This window comes from Perissodus microlepis, chromosome 22, assembly GCF_051167445.1.
Source record: "Perissodus microlepis isolate ML-2025 ecotype Zambia chromosome 22, ASM5116744v1, whole genome shotgun sequence".
Lineage (NCBI taxonomy): Eukaryota > Metazoa > Chordata > Actinopteri > Cichliformes > Cichlidae > Perissodus > Perissodus microlepis.
In genome coordinates, this window is record NC_140481.1 from 3,427,707 (window position 1) to 3,442,113 (window position 14,407).

The following is a 14,407-nucleotide window of genomic DNA, read 5'->3' on the forward strand; positions in this document are numbered from 1 at the left end:
GTTCACACAATGTTGAATTAGCCTATCAGCACCAGATAAATCTGTCTGCAGTTCACATAAGGAGATTTTAAATCCTGAGAGTGCTTTTTCTCTTTGAGACACTAACGTTTGATTAGAACCAGCATCGACATCGTGGTTAGGCAGGATTGTAACAGCACCATCATAACATTACATTTCAGTACAGAATTTTGATTGTTGCATAAATGGCTTCTAAAATGATATTTAGGAGTGGTGCTCAACAAAAAAGGAAATCGGACATAGAAAAAATAAGACAGGACAAAGGTATGTAACACTTATTGACTCTTATTCATTTGACAGTTGAATTTCTGACACCAAAGCTTAGTTTGTAAATGTAATAGTTAATTTTAATCTAACCTACTGGCTAAACATAATAGATTTAGATGATGACTCTGAAGGCATTTCTCAGAGCATGCTTCATTTTGTCAGCTACCCAAAGAGTGATTGTAAACAGAATTAACAACCAAATAACCAATTTAACTGTATCCTTTTAAATCATATGTGTGTGTGTGTGTGTGTGTGTGTGTGTGTGTGTGTGTGTGTGTGTGTGTGTGTGTGTGTGTGTGTGTGTGTGTGTGTGTGTGTGTGTAAGAATCATGCCTTTGTCGTGGGTTCAACTTCCGACCGCGTCTGTATCCAGTAAGGGTGGAGAGGAGCGAAACACCAGCTACTGGTAGACGGAGAAGTCGCCCGAGACTGCAAGACCAAGCTGACCGACCTGTGCAGCGCCTGGATTGAAGGCCTGTGACTCCATCCCCCACACCTGGACCTTTTGTCTCGTCAGTCCACAGCGTAATTTCCCAAAAGTCTTGGGGATCTTTAAGGTGTTCACTGCCAAAACTGAGATGAGGCTTTATGTTCCTTTTGCTCAGCAGTGTTTTTGTCTTTTAACGCCATTTTTGCCCAGCCTCTTTCTTATGGTGGAGTCATGAACACTGACCTTAACTGAGGCAGATGAGGCCTGCAGTTCTGGATGTTGTTCTGGGGTCTTTGATGAGTCGTCGCTGCACTCTTGGGGTAATTTTGGTCAGCCGGTTACTCCTGGGAATGTTCACCACTGTTCCTTGTTTTCACTATTTGTGGATAATGGCTTTCTAACCTTTTCCAGACTGAGCGATCTCAATTACTTTGTTTCTCATTTGTTCCTGATTTTCCTTGGATCACGATGTGATGTCTGGCTTTAGAGGATATTTTGGTCTATTCCACTTTGTCAGGCAAGACACAAGTTTTCCAGCAATGAGTAGTTTGGATTTGGAGCACATGTGCAATGGCAGAAAACCAATCTCAGTGTGCTAACTAAACGGAAGCCCATACAGAAGCCAGAGGGAAACATTTGCGGTACAATAAATTAGGGTTCTTTAACCCTAGAACTAACTTGCTTCAGCACTGGACAGCTATACCTAGTGTGAGTATGCCCCCAGAGGCTTTTGTACCCCTGTAAGTTGTAATTTCCATTGTGATCAGCTAATGATGAAGTTGGAGGAAGATTCCACCCATTCTCCACCTAACCCATCCTTCAAATTTGTGGAAAAGCAGGCCACATTTGGAGGAGCCTTCGAATTAGGATAGTCTTGGTCATCTCGCTGTGATGTAATCGGCCTTCGAATGCAGCGCCTGGGCTCCCACTCTTGACATTTTTGGCAAAATGTCTCTTTTTATGTAAGAGACACTATCAAAGGGGATTTTCAGCTTTTTTTGGAAAGATGTCTTATCCTACATCAGGATAACAACATAAACTCGTCTATATTTGTAATTAATTTAATTCTTTTATGGGCCAAATTTCATATTCACAAATGTTCTGAACAGAAAACCGCACTTCCTTACTTTCATGATGGAATTCCATAACTATATGACTTATGACATTATCAGACTTTCCTCTAATCATAAAGCAGTTAGAACATTATTGTTATTCTCTCAATCAAATATTCAAAAGGGTGCTTGATACAAAAGGAAGAAGAAGAAGAAAATAAATCGTGGTTGCTTTTTTTTTTTTAATTTTCTCTCTTGCCTCCCTGACACATCTAGATTTCCTTCTTCTGTTCTCAAGTTCTGAAACGATTTTCTACAGTATATGTTTTATGTAATCTTTGTTCTGCTAAGGTAGCTACTGCTCTTGTACTTTGTTCTTTTGTTAAAGTTTAAAAAAAAGAAGAAGGATGCAGCCCCTGGACACAGCTAATAACACCACTCTGTGTTGTAACAGAAACAGCAAGTGATACCAGAAAAAGCCAACATCAAGTGAGATCGCCACCCAAAGGAGTATGAGTGTTTAGGAATGTTATCATGACCTCTGTACATATGACATATTTCAGGACATTTAGTAGCAAGTGAGCATAACTGTCTTTGGTTATTGGCAATGCACTCCGTCCTGCGTGTATACTTGTTCACATTGTATACTTGTATACATTGTAACTGCAATCCTTTAAGAGTGGATTTAACAGAGACATTTTCACTTGTCACCACCATTCTGTAAGAATTTATTTAATATCATGCTTCTTAAGGATGATTTAATCTTAAAAACATAAAACAAAGAGGGAAACAAAAGGATTTCTGGGCTCAAAGGCCAACATTTGAAAGGTGGGGAAAAAGAAAAACTAAGAAAAATAGACAGTAGAACAATGTTGCTGGTTCTGCACTATTTGGATGGTTGGGTCAGAATTTGGCATTAAACAATATGAAAGTAGAGGATACATCCCCCCTTTAATCAATGGTTCACGCTTATGTTGGTGGTGTAATGGTGTGGGTGGCCCTTAGTACCAACTAGGCATTGTTTAAATGCCACAGTCTATTTGAGTATTATTGTTGACTATGTCTGTCCCTTTACACCCACGGGGTGGCTCAGGAGGTAGTGCAGGCATAGTCACCTGCTAATCTGTGGTTTAATCCCTGACTGCCTCAGATACTGAACCCCAAACAGACTTTGGTCAACAGACTTTACAAAGGGGTTAGATATGAAATGTTAAAATTACATCTTTTTCAACTATCTTTACAACTCTGTCTTATTGTACTTACATTACAACCAAATCCATCCTTTTTGTCCACTTAAAATATGTTTACAGAACTATTGTTAGATTTATTGCAATATTTGCTGTCTTCTTGGCCAGATTACTCCTAAAAACACATTTTTAATGTCATCAAGCTTTTTTAACTGCATAAATAAAGGACGTATAAAAGTCACTCCCAAAAACTGACGGCTTCTACGCTGTTACAGGGATGTTGTTTGTGGCTCAAGATGGCTTTTTCATTCACGAGGGATACATTTGACATATGTTTCACAAATTATAGACCAACAAGTTATGTATAGCAGTTTAAATCCGAGCAATCCGTTTTTGGCAGACGATCACTTTTTGGCACAACACCGGTGCTATCACGATGTACTTGCCCGGTGAGGTTTTCAGCGAGTCATTTGAGTTTGACTGGTCCTGGAGCGCCATCTGATGGTCATATAAGTTTATGGTCGCTGAGTGGCTGCTCGGGCCACCTGCAGAGGAAGTGCGGAACGACTAGAACCACGTATCATGTGTCTGCGAGTGTTACATTCTGAGGTGATGAGATCTGATGTCAGACTTCAGTCTTATAATATCTAATAGGACAGTTTGTCAGTGTTTGGTAGCTGCTGCTCGCCGGTCAGCAGATGATCTTGTTACTGGCATCACTCGTGTGTATTTTCATTTTCTCCCGTTGTTGTCCTGCCGGAACGCTGTGTGTGTTTAGCGTGCGTGCATTGGACGGCTCAGTGTGACCCAACAACGCTTGTGCTGTTTTCAAGCGAAGAGTCGTTGGTGAATTATGAAGCTAAATGGCTCCTGACAACAATCTTTCTGGAATATTTTCAGAGGAAATTGCAGGACTTCTCTTTAGCCAATCAGTGGATCGGATATCCTGCCCCCCGTCCCTTACTGAGTCACATGTGGACTAGGAGTCAAGTTAAAAAAGAAAACATAAGACTACACCCAAACTGGACTCCCGTGTAATTTTAATCCTTCATAATAAAAGCATGTAATTTCAGCCTGGAATTAGCAGGCCACGTGCATCCTTATTATACGATTAACACACAACTGATTGTAACTAGAGACGTTGTTACATGATGCTTATACCCCAGATGAAGATACTTCAGGTGTCCATCAAAGGTTTACAGTGTTTTGTAGGTGAGGCTGGACACTGAGAAAAGAGATAAGGATTTGGCTCCCCATTGGCTAGGGAGAGAGCTCGAGTTGTAAAGGGTGCAGCAGGTTAAGACAGATTGAACTGTACCAACTGTGAAGTGAAGACTGTGTTGAGAAGATGGAAGGAGTACTTTAAGGACCTGATGAATGTGCACTGAAGAAAATCAGAATCAGAGAATCAAAGAGACTTTATTAATACCAGAGCATACATACAACAAACGTGTTGAAACAGAGATATAGATAAATATAGATACATATAGAGATACAGGTATAAATATAATACAAAAGGACACAAATATTTGTGCAAATATATGCCATGGTGTAACACTGAAGGCAGGAGGCAAAGAGGAAAACCACAGAGATGATTCGTGGATGTAGTGAAGGAGAAGATGCAGAGGGTTGGTGTGACGGGGGAGGATGCATTTTCAGATGAAGGTAGATGATCCGCTGTGGTGAAGAAGAAGTTAGATTGTAGGCTGCATCCAAATTTCCCTCAAAATACCGATGTCTATCTATCTCACGGTCGGTCTTTATTTGACTTTATTTTGAAGGGTCAATATGTGACTTCCTCTGCACTCAGGTGTTGGTTGTAAACCTCTTTTTTCCTCGCAGGTTGGACCGAGCATCTATTGCTGCGGACTAGCGGAATAAGTAGCTCAGTGGGTCTTTGTCCGGGTTTTATTTCTTGTGTCGAGATATTTATTTAAACATCAGTTTCAAGGATTTATTGTGTTTATTTGCTGGTGAACATGAGCTGCGCTGGATTTACCTGCTCCAAGCACTCCCTGTGTGCGCTCAACATCCTCTATGTTGTGAGTATCCACATCACAGCTTACCATATGGATAATTAAAGTGCCGTGTTCATCAATACAGATAGCATTTTATCACCCTCAGAGTGTGTAAATGGAGTGTAGGACACGACCACTTTTACAAAATTCACCGATGAGGTCAGACGCTGTTCTAATCAATTATTCACTGTGGTAGGTAGGATCAGGTGGCCGCTCCATCCATCGGATGAACCGAATAAGAGACGAGGAGTTTAGAAAAGCGCCCGATTTTCTTTTTAAAATGGGAGGATCTAGTTTCCACCTTTAACTGTGCTCTTGTTTTTTGGGGCGGGGGTTGTCACTTTAGAGGTCGCCCTTACTGTGGAAGCCTTTCCTGCAGGCTTTGATAGCTCTTATCATGTCTGCTTTGAATTAAGGTGTGTATATGACGCTTAGCTACACACTGGACCTGGAGCCTTGCAGTCCTTTAAAGAAGGCGCTCCATAGATTTTGCAATTCAGTGGCGTTCCTCCTGCACCCTTGGTTCTGTAAGGCAGATTTCACAGTGAGGTAATCTGCCGTATCTGACACTGCAACTTTCGTATTATATCATCGTATCAGTCTGACATGTTGGCCTTTGCTCCTTGTTGAATCTCTCTTTATGTAAGTGTAGTACAAAATTGTTGCTTATCATGTAAAAGTAGAGAGGATAAGATATTCACATGCATTTAAGCTCACATTTAAAAAAGAAGACGAAAATGCTCTTATTATCACTCTTTTTTTAAAGTAATAAAGAAGCAACATGTATCCATTCCCACAACTAGTGCTTGTAAAGCCATCCAGCAGAGCAAGTAGGACCATGTCGTATGCTGATTCTAGCCCCCTAACTTCTTGTATGATGACAAGTCAAGTCATCCCAGCAAAATGTCCCTAAAACATAACAATGCTACTGGATTTGCTCACAAAATCACATCAAGGATTGATATTTTTCCTCATCCACATAAATCGTTCTATGCTACTGACTGAATATTTTTACTTTTTAAAATTAGTTACCATGTGCATGTGATGAAGGAAGAAGCACATTTAAACTATTCTGAACTTGAGTTATGCTTCACTGCTGACACTGTGTGTCACCACTTCAGACAAAGATTCCTTGGCTGCTGGTTCATGAGCCACTCAGATTGTTTGTGGTCAAAGTCAATGCAGACAGCACATACTGGACAATACAATAAAGTTCTCTTATAACCTAAAGCAGAATTTCAATAATTAACCCACGTGTGATAGTGTGGATACTTATATGGCTGATTTTTGTTTTTTAAGCTGCCTGCTGCAGTTGATTTCACATGTTCAATTTAGCGGATGTGGAAGTAGCTATATTCAATCCACTTATCCAAATAAGACCTATCACAGCTGCCATAGGGCAGTTGGCAGGGTGCACCCTGGACAGATTGCCAGTCTGTAGCAGAGCTAACACAGAGAGACAGACAACCATTCAACCTCACATTCACACCTATGGGCAATTTAGAATCAGCAATTAACCTAACCTGTGTAACTGCATGTTTTTGGACTGTGGGAGGAAGCATGCAAAGAAACCATGTAGACATGGGGAGAACATGCAAACAGAACGGCCCTGGCCAGCTGATAGATAAAAAAAAATGATGTTTAACTTTTCGCACAAAGTGTCATTTTCACACTCAGCCAGTATGTCTGTCCTGCAGATGGTCAGTCTCCTGATGATTGGCATCGCAGCATGGGGAAAGTGGTTTGGTCTGGTCTCCAGTTTCCAGGTGGTGGGAGGCATCATTGGTGTGGGTGTCTTTCTCTTCTTTGTGGCTCTGGCTGGCCTCATTGGGGCAATGAAGCATCACCAAGTCCTGCTCTTCTTTGTATCCTTCACAAACTCATGCTATGACTGTTCTTTCTGTACTTTCATTCACAACTTATATAAAATGACATTCAGTAATACAAATTCAATCCTTTTTCTACATATATAGTTCCAGTAGTGCCAGTTCACAGCAACAGTCATCTCAAGATGCTTGAAGATAATGTAAGGTAAAGACCTCCAATAAAGGGAGGACCCCAACAATCAAACAATCCCGTATAACCAAGCTCTTGGTGACAGGAGACCTCCAGCAGAACCTGGTCGGGGGCATGTTGGTGGGGTGCATAAAGAAACAAAGACAAAATAAAAACTATGTATAATAATATTGTTGGTTTATCTTCTGTGGTCGTTGTTTTGTGGTATCATTGAATTTGTGCTAATTAAAAAATCTCAAAATAATTCTGTAATATTTAGATTCAGATGTTTAATTAGTTGGTAATTGACCAGAAGTTCCCAGAATAAAAGAAAAGAACATTTACAGTTAAAATGTTTAGAGCTGTCGTTGTTGGTGCCGAGCATCTTTGTCCTGTTTCTGACCAGCACACTGTTTATCTCCTACAATATGCTGTCTTAACATTACTGTTTTGGAAAATTCATTATATATTAATGTATTTATGTGGAAGAAGATACCGAGCTGGATTGTATTTCACAGACAACCTTGCACACAGACTCTATTTTCTTACTATTAGCAGATATGTTTCTATAAATGAGCTCTTTCAACTGTTTATGTAGTGCTTCAGTAACACTGACTATCAGCAGTATTATGCATGTCCAATGTCTGCAATGTGTCCGCTGTTGTTGTTCTTTGACAGTGAAGCTCAGTACATGATCATCCTGTTCATGGTATTTATTGTACAGTTTTCTGTTTCCAGCGCTTGTCTGGCTGTCAACAGAGAGCAACAGGTAAGAGCTTTGGTTTCTCCACAGAGTGCAGAGCAGCACAAATGATAACTATGCAGCTTGAACAACAGTTTTTTTCCAGGAAACTGAAATCATTGTTTCTGTGTCCGCATTACAACATATTCACATCCTTACATCTGTTTGTGCTCTCTGTTGCACATTAATTTGTTATTACTTGACTTTATATCCAGTACAGTTAGACAACTCACATTTTAAAAAGTTTCATCAGAGCTGTTGAGAAAACATCCATACAGGTGGATGCAGGGAAGGTGGAGGACTTGAACAAGCAGGCAGCAGTGTCAGACAGTACCGTCTCGTTCTTCCACCTGACAGTTTGAAACAAAACTCTCCTTGCAGCTTTGAGAAAACCCCACATATGATATATCGTTTTGTGCAGCTTGTTTGGGAATAGTGTGCTGTGACGTTTGGTAGCAATTTGTTGCACAGTTTTCGCAAAATTCCTAAAAAACTACAGAATTTTCCCCTATTCGTTTGAATGGGAACGCGTCCAAAAAAGAAAGAAAGTGTGTGTAATAGGAGGAAGAAATCAAATTATATTAAATAAAAAAAAGATTAAAATAAGTGTAAATTGTGGTCAGTAAACACTAATAATATTACTTCAATGGGAATCACATTTTATAGATATTATCAGTAAATAACACATAAAAAGTGAAATCTAAAAGTAGATTTTACCTAAAACCTGCCTCTCCAAAAGTAGCTAACATAGAGCTTAAACGAAGGTCGTATCTTTTTTTCTCTGAAAGTTTTGTTTCAGCATGCCATTTTTTGGCCACTACATTTTAATATAAGTGGAGATACTATAAGGATTATTACTGATAAATAAAAAAAATATAAGCTTAAATATAAAAGTGAACCAGTGTGGCTTCTGCGATTAAAACTCTAAACTTGTCAGGCTGCACAGACTATGTGCTCATTAAGTCATTTAAGCAGAACCTCTTAATGTGAAAATACTGACAGATGATGACAGATGTAATGCTTCATGTTCCTTCTAACACTGTGCTCAAGGATCACCTGCTGGAGGTGGGCTGGAACAACTCTGAGAGCACCCAGAGAGATGTGGAGAAGAGCCTCAACTGCTGTGGCTTCAAACATGTTGACCCTAACAGCATGTGTGATGCTGTGAGTTTGGATCCAGTCTTTTCCAAGTGTTTCCTGTTCCCCGTTACATGTCACATATCTCAGTATGTGCAAAGAGGCTGATGATGGTTCTGTTTTTTTAATGTACAATAAAATTGAACACATCACACATTTTCAAGTAAATATATTTCTAAAGTTTAGGTTGAAAGAAATTCTCACCATATGTTGATAACAACCCACCCACTTCACACATGCAACGAAATCAACCCATAGACACATAAATTGTGTAATTACATTATGTGTGATAATAAAAAACTTTGTTGAAAAAATGAAGAAAGGGAGGTGCAAATAGGGTTCAGTCCCAGCTGATGGTCTATTAAAAGGGGTCTCAAAAAACATGATGGGTGAAACCAGTGAGCTCTCACAAGACCCTTGGAACTTTATTGTTGCAAAATATGTTGCTGGCACTGGCTACAGAGGAATATTACTGAAGATCCCAGTGAGCACCATTGGGACCATAATCCAGAAGTGGAAAGAACATCATTTTATGATAAACTGACAACGACCACAACCTTGCTCCTTGCAAGGTTTCAGACAGAGGAGTGAAAAGAATTATCAAAGGAGTTGTCCAAGAGCCAAGGAACAGTTGTGGATAATGCGACTGTTTTGCCCCATTAGCTCCAGGTGTTGTGCCGTCCGCGGGAGCGCGTAGATGCTTAAAGCAGTAGCGCCCAGATTACTTACAGCTACTTCCGTGTAACTGATATAAACTGCGGTAAACTGAAAACAGCTTCAACCATCTGTTTGTTGAAAAATAGTAACGCGAGCGCACTGCATTTTCTTGTTAGTAACGGTAACGGCGTTGTAATGATAGGAATAGTAATTAGTTAGATTACTCGTTACTGAAAAAAGTAACGCTGTTAGCAACGCTGTTACTTGTAACGCCGTTATTCCCATCACTGGTTGAGAGTGAGCTCCCTTGGTCTTGTTTGAAAAGTAACAGCAGTAAAATTAATTTGAAATAATGACTCTACTGTCAGAAGCATTGGTACGATTTTTAAACATGTGCTGTGTCTCTTGCAGGCTTGTTTCCCCAACAGCTTCTGTTCGCCTTGTGCAGACCAGATTAAGGAACATGCTGGAGATATTCTCCGATTTGTAGGAGGAATTGGCCTCTTTTTCAGCTTCACTGAGGTGAGCCATTACAGCCCAGACATGCCTTATGTTTTCAGAGAATTCTCATTCCCAACGCGTAACATACCGACGATTTGTCACGTCCCAAGGTGAAAGGTAGCATTCCGCGTCCTTATGAGACGCTTCGGAATCTCAATTGAATCCAATAGAATGCTGGTCGTGGCAATAACACACGCTTAGAGCAGAAGCTCCAGCCGTCCATTCCAGCCCTAACCATTACCTTAACCATAACCTTAACCATAACCTTAACCATAACCTTAACCATAACGTTGGTCCTATCAGATGGTGTTTTCCAAAGTGATTCATGATCAGAACATAAAACACATTTATATGTATAGATTCATTCCAAATGGCTCTCATACCTCCCAACGCGTAACATATCGCCGATTTGTCACATAGCGTCGGTATGTTGGTATGTTGGTATGAGAGCGTGCTGATATTTCAGACCGGTAACAGTGCCTACAGCAGGCTGCCTACACGTGTCCCATGGTACCACCACCAACTTGTATGGAATACAAACCAGAAACTCAAATTATATTAAAAGTTAGTCTGTTGTAGAAAATGTCATTTGGCCTTCCACTTCTGGACTTTCTCTAGTATATCAATAAGATCCAGTTTTAGTTCAATTTTACTAAGGTTTTCAGTCTGTCATCTTCTTTCAGCTTCATATTTCATTTTCTGTGATTTAATCTTTTCCACAATAGTCATATTTTTCTGTATGGTGATTCCTATCTTTAAGGTTGGGCGACTGGACAAATATATCGACTATCGACGTAGGCTGAGCCTTTCACCAATCGTTTTTACAAGAGCGATTTATTCATTTATTTTTTTATTTGCCCACGAGTAAGTTTGCTAATAATGTTGATTGAAGCAGTCAATGGAAAAATAATTGGGCTGTTTTGACGGCACCGTCTTCCAGCTGTGAGCAAATGCACCGACCTCAGAGTGCGCCCAAATGTAGCGATTCATTTATTCAAACTCATGAAAGAAAGAAAGGCAGAAGCCCATGTTCAGAAAAAAATAAAAACATTTGATTTAAATGGGAAACAAAGAGAAAGTGGCTTCTTTTTCCACTATAACCCTGTTTACAAGCTGTTCCAGTGTTTATCTGTCTCACACACTCGACCAAACAACAAATGCAAGCTTAAACAAAAACGAAGTTAAAAATCAAAATGTCTCTTCCAGCGAACATTAAAAAAATCTCCATCGTAAAGTTAAGTCTTCTTTGTAATTTAGCACATCTCAAATAAATACATTTGAAGAAAAATCCAAAAGTAGCTATATTAATACTGAAACAAACAAGAAAAGAAGGTAAAATATTCCCTCAAACAAAACTTATAAATTCTAAATGTGCAAATCAGTCCGTGCATGATTGCATTGCTCCACCCATCAAAAATTCTGCACCTGCGCAAATATATCGGCGGTTATTGGACTGATGATTATCGGTTGGAAAATTTTTACATATCGCCCAACCTTACTGCGTAAGTTAGTGTAAAACTCTCAAACCCATACCTTAAAGCAGATGACTCGTAAGCTGGAGAGGAAATGGCGTGTCACTACTTTAGAAGATCATCATTTAGCCTCGAGAAGTAGTTTGTTGCTCTATTTTAAAAAAAACCCTCTATAAAGCTTATTTTCTTCAATCGCTGATTAAAGGAAATAAGATCAACCCCAGGTTTCTCTTCACTGTAGCCAGGCTGACAAACAGTCAGCTCTGTTAACTACTAATGAGTCATTAGACAGAAAAAGGAATTCAAAGGGATTTGTGTTGTAAAAGAAGAACATAGAGGAGGCTTTTTCGCAGGTGATATCATTACATAGCAAACTTTTAATACGGTCTTCACTGTTTCCCTTGTTTGAACCAACAAAGACAGAGGATTCATTTTCAGCGTGGAAGGGAAAACAGCTGTTTGTACATTAATGACGGGAAAGTATTTAAAACATTTGAACAAATAAGAAAATAATTTAAATGACAAAATAATGACTTGGTTAATGTTTTTTCTAAGATGAAGAACGGTGTTGAAGTAGAGTACAAAAAATGTACAGAATATAAAATAATAATAAAGATTAGGCTAACAATACTGTGTAATCAGCATTCACACTAATAATTAATGAATAAGGTCACATGGATGGAAGCCTGACAGCATTTTGATTGTCAGACCAACTTTGACTCAGACCTCCTTCAGTGAGTTTGTCCAGAAAACATGGCAACATTTCTACATAAATAATTGTGGATTTGAAATAATTCTCATGACGTAGTGTTTTTGAAACAGTTCCTTACATAGTATTGACTGACATAAGGAAACGTTTAACTTAGTGCTGTGTGTTTGTGTCAGATCTTGGGAGTGTGGCTCACATATTGCTACAGGAACCAGAAGGACCCACGAGCCAACCCTAGTGCTTTCCTGTGAGACAGCCAAAGCTCCACTGACCAACATCCAATCACCTCATCCCCAAACGACCTCTATGGACGTTCTGACTTGTGCATTTTGACTGATCACTGCAGTAAACCTGATGTGTTTCGTTTTCAAGAGCTAAGTTATGTGTGAGGAGCGGCGAACATGCTGCCTTCAGCATGACAGTCCCGCAAAATACGGATACAGTTAGTACACTGTGAAATAAAAAGAAGGAATACTGATCTGCTCTATAATCCAGACGTATTTATACACCCTGCCTGAGAGTTAACACTGAACACGTTTTTGTCATTTTGTTTATTTTATAAAACAGTCGATTCCACTGGAAGCAATAATATCACCCACTTCTCTGCACACTGATATTACAGATTCTGATCTTTTACCATGTGTAGAAATGTGAATGTGTGACGAGCGGCTTTGTTTGTAACCTGCAGATGTTTTGCATATTTGAAAGTAAGTGTGTGCCTATGAGCTTTTCTCTGTTTGCTGTGGATTTGCCCTTTTGCATGACTTTGTCCATTAAAATGTGGGCTACTGTATAAAAACCTGCAACAATGAGTCTGTAAGCAGTTCCTCTGAGCCTTTGTACTGGAAACCACACTATGATACTAATCTAATAAAGAGAATCAGTGTCTTCATCACATGCTTTCTGTGTCTGATACATAAAACTATAAGTAGCGATGCACCACTGCAAAGTATGTTGATGCTGATATTCATCTGCCGATCTGCAGGACCAGCAGCCTAATGAAGGACGTCTGGGTTGGCTCTCTGATTCTCCCCTCTAGATCAAAACACTTGGAATATTTGGGTTGATGAGGGCTGTGGGCAGTAGGTTTCAACGGGGCTGGAGTATCTTGAAAGAGCTATATACCCTAAAATGGGTTAATACTCATATTTGTACCAGTACTGTTTCCCAAGGGCGAAAAAGGAAATGTCCACAATTTAGACTTTTTGCAGAAAATTTAATAAAGAGCAAAGGGTTATGTGGGTTAAACTCTAATTAACCTATTCTGAGCTAATGCTGTTTTATTCTTATCTTTGGGAAGAGAAAGGTTGGGGCTGAATCCGAGGATGCACTTATCTCTGTGTCCTGACTGGAAATACAAATCTTCTTGATTCTATAATCTAACACGACAAAAACGAGCAGAGAAAAAGCCACAAAAACACCAACATGCAGGTTCACAGTCTGGGCAGCAACTGATCCCCCTGGTGTCTCTGCTGGAATTTTCTACTGTGAAAGTCTGAGGTCCCTCTTAGCTGCTCGTCTCCCAGAAGACAAAAGGGAAGAACCCTGAATCTCTTTTTTACACCTGTTCTCTCTTTCTCCCCTCTCTCCTACTGGACGTCACATCTGGCCTCACCAATGGTGACATCCAGTCAAGTTGTTGACATTTAATCACCCGATGACCAACCAAGCTGGCTCAAGTCTCTGCATACGAAATGTAGACATTAGAAAAGATATTTTCATTTAACATATTGATTAAACTTGTCTTTTGATTATATCTTTGATTAAAAATGAAGATGATTTACTATTAGCAAAAAATGGAAAAGCTCTGTTATAGCACTGAAGACCTTCTCTAAGCTCTTCTCTTACCCTTTCTTGTTGAGATGACAGGAGAAACCCGGGGGGGGGGGGGGGCTTCGATCTCTCTCCGCCCACCTTTTCTCGACACATCAGATGATGAACTGATGAAGCTGCATTTGACAGTATGTGCAGTCCAAACTAGTACAATCACAGGGAATCATGGCTAACTTTTTACATTTATTCATGTTGTAGGCATTATAAACATGATTTTTAAATTGCCATAAATATAGTCTGTTTCAGCACTTACATTCAAACTAATAGATTCTTTTCATATTTGAATACATACCTCACATCTATCTGCCTGCTAGGAGACATATTTATCTCCTTTATAGTCTGTAACTCTACAACAAACTCACCTGGTCAAACAAACGTACAAACATAGC

At 39.6% G+C, this 14,407-nt stretch overlaps 1 protein-coding gene across 1 annotated transcript; it reads left to right on the plus strand.

Moving 5' to 3' along the window:
• Nucleotides 1-4,755: 4,755 nt before the first annotated feature.
• Nucleotides 4,756-13,080, plus strand: tspan13b (tetraspanin 13b). The gene is made up of 6 exons (XM_084919802.1): nt 4,756-4,996; nt 6,670-6,837; nt 7,656-7,736; nt 8,760-8,873; nt 9,915-10,025; nt 12,362-13,080. The coding sequence occupies exons 1-6, from the start codon at nt 4,934-4,936 to the stop codon at nt 12,434-12,436; spliced, it is 612 nt and encodes a 203-aa protein (XP_084775928.1). The 5' UTR covers nt 4,756-4,933; the 3' UTR covers nt 12,437-13,080.
• The last annotated feature ends 1,327 nt before the right edge of the window (nt 13,081-14,407 follow it).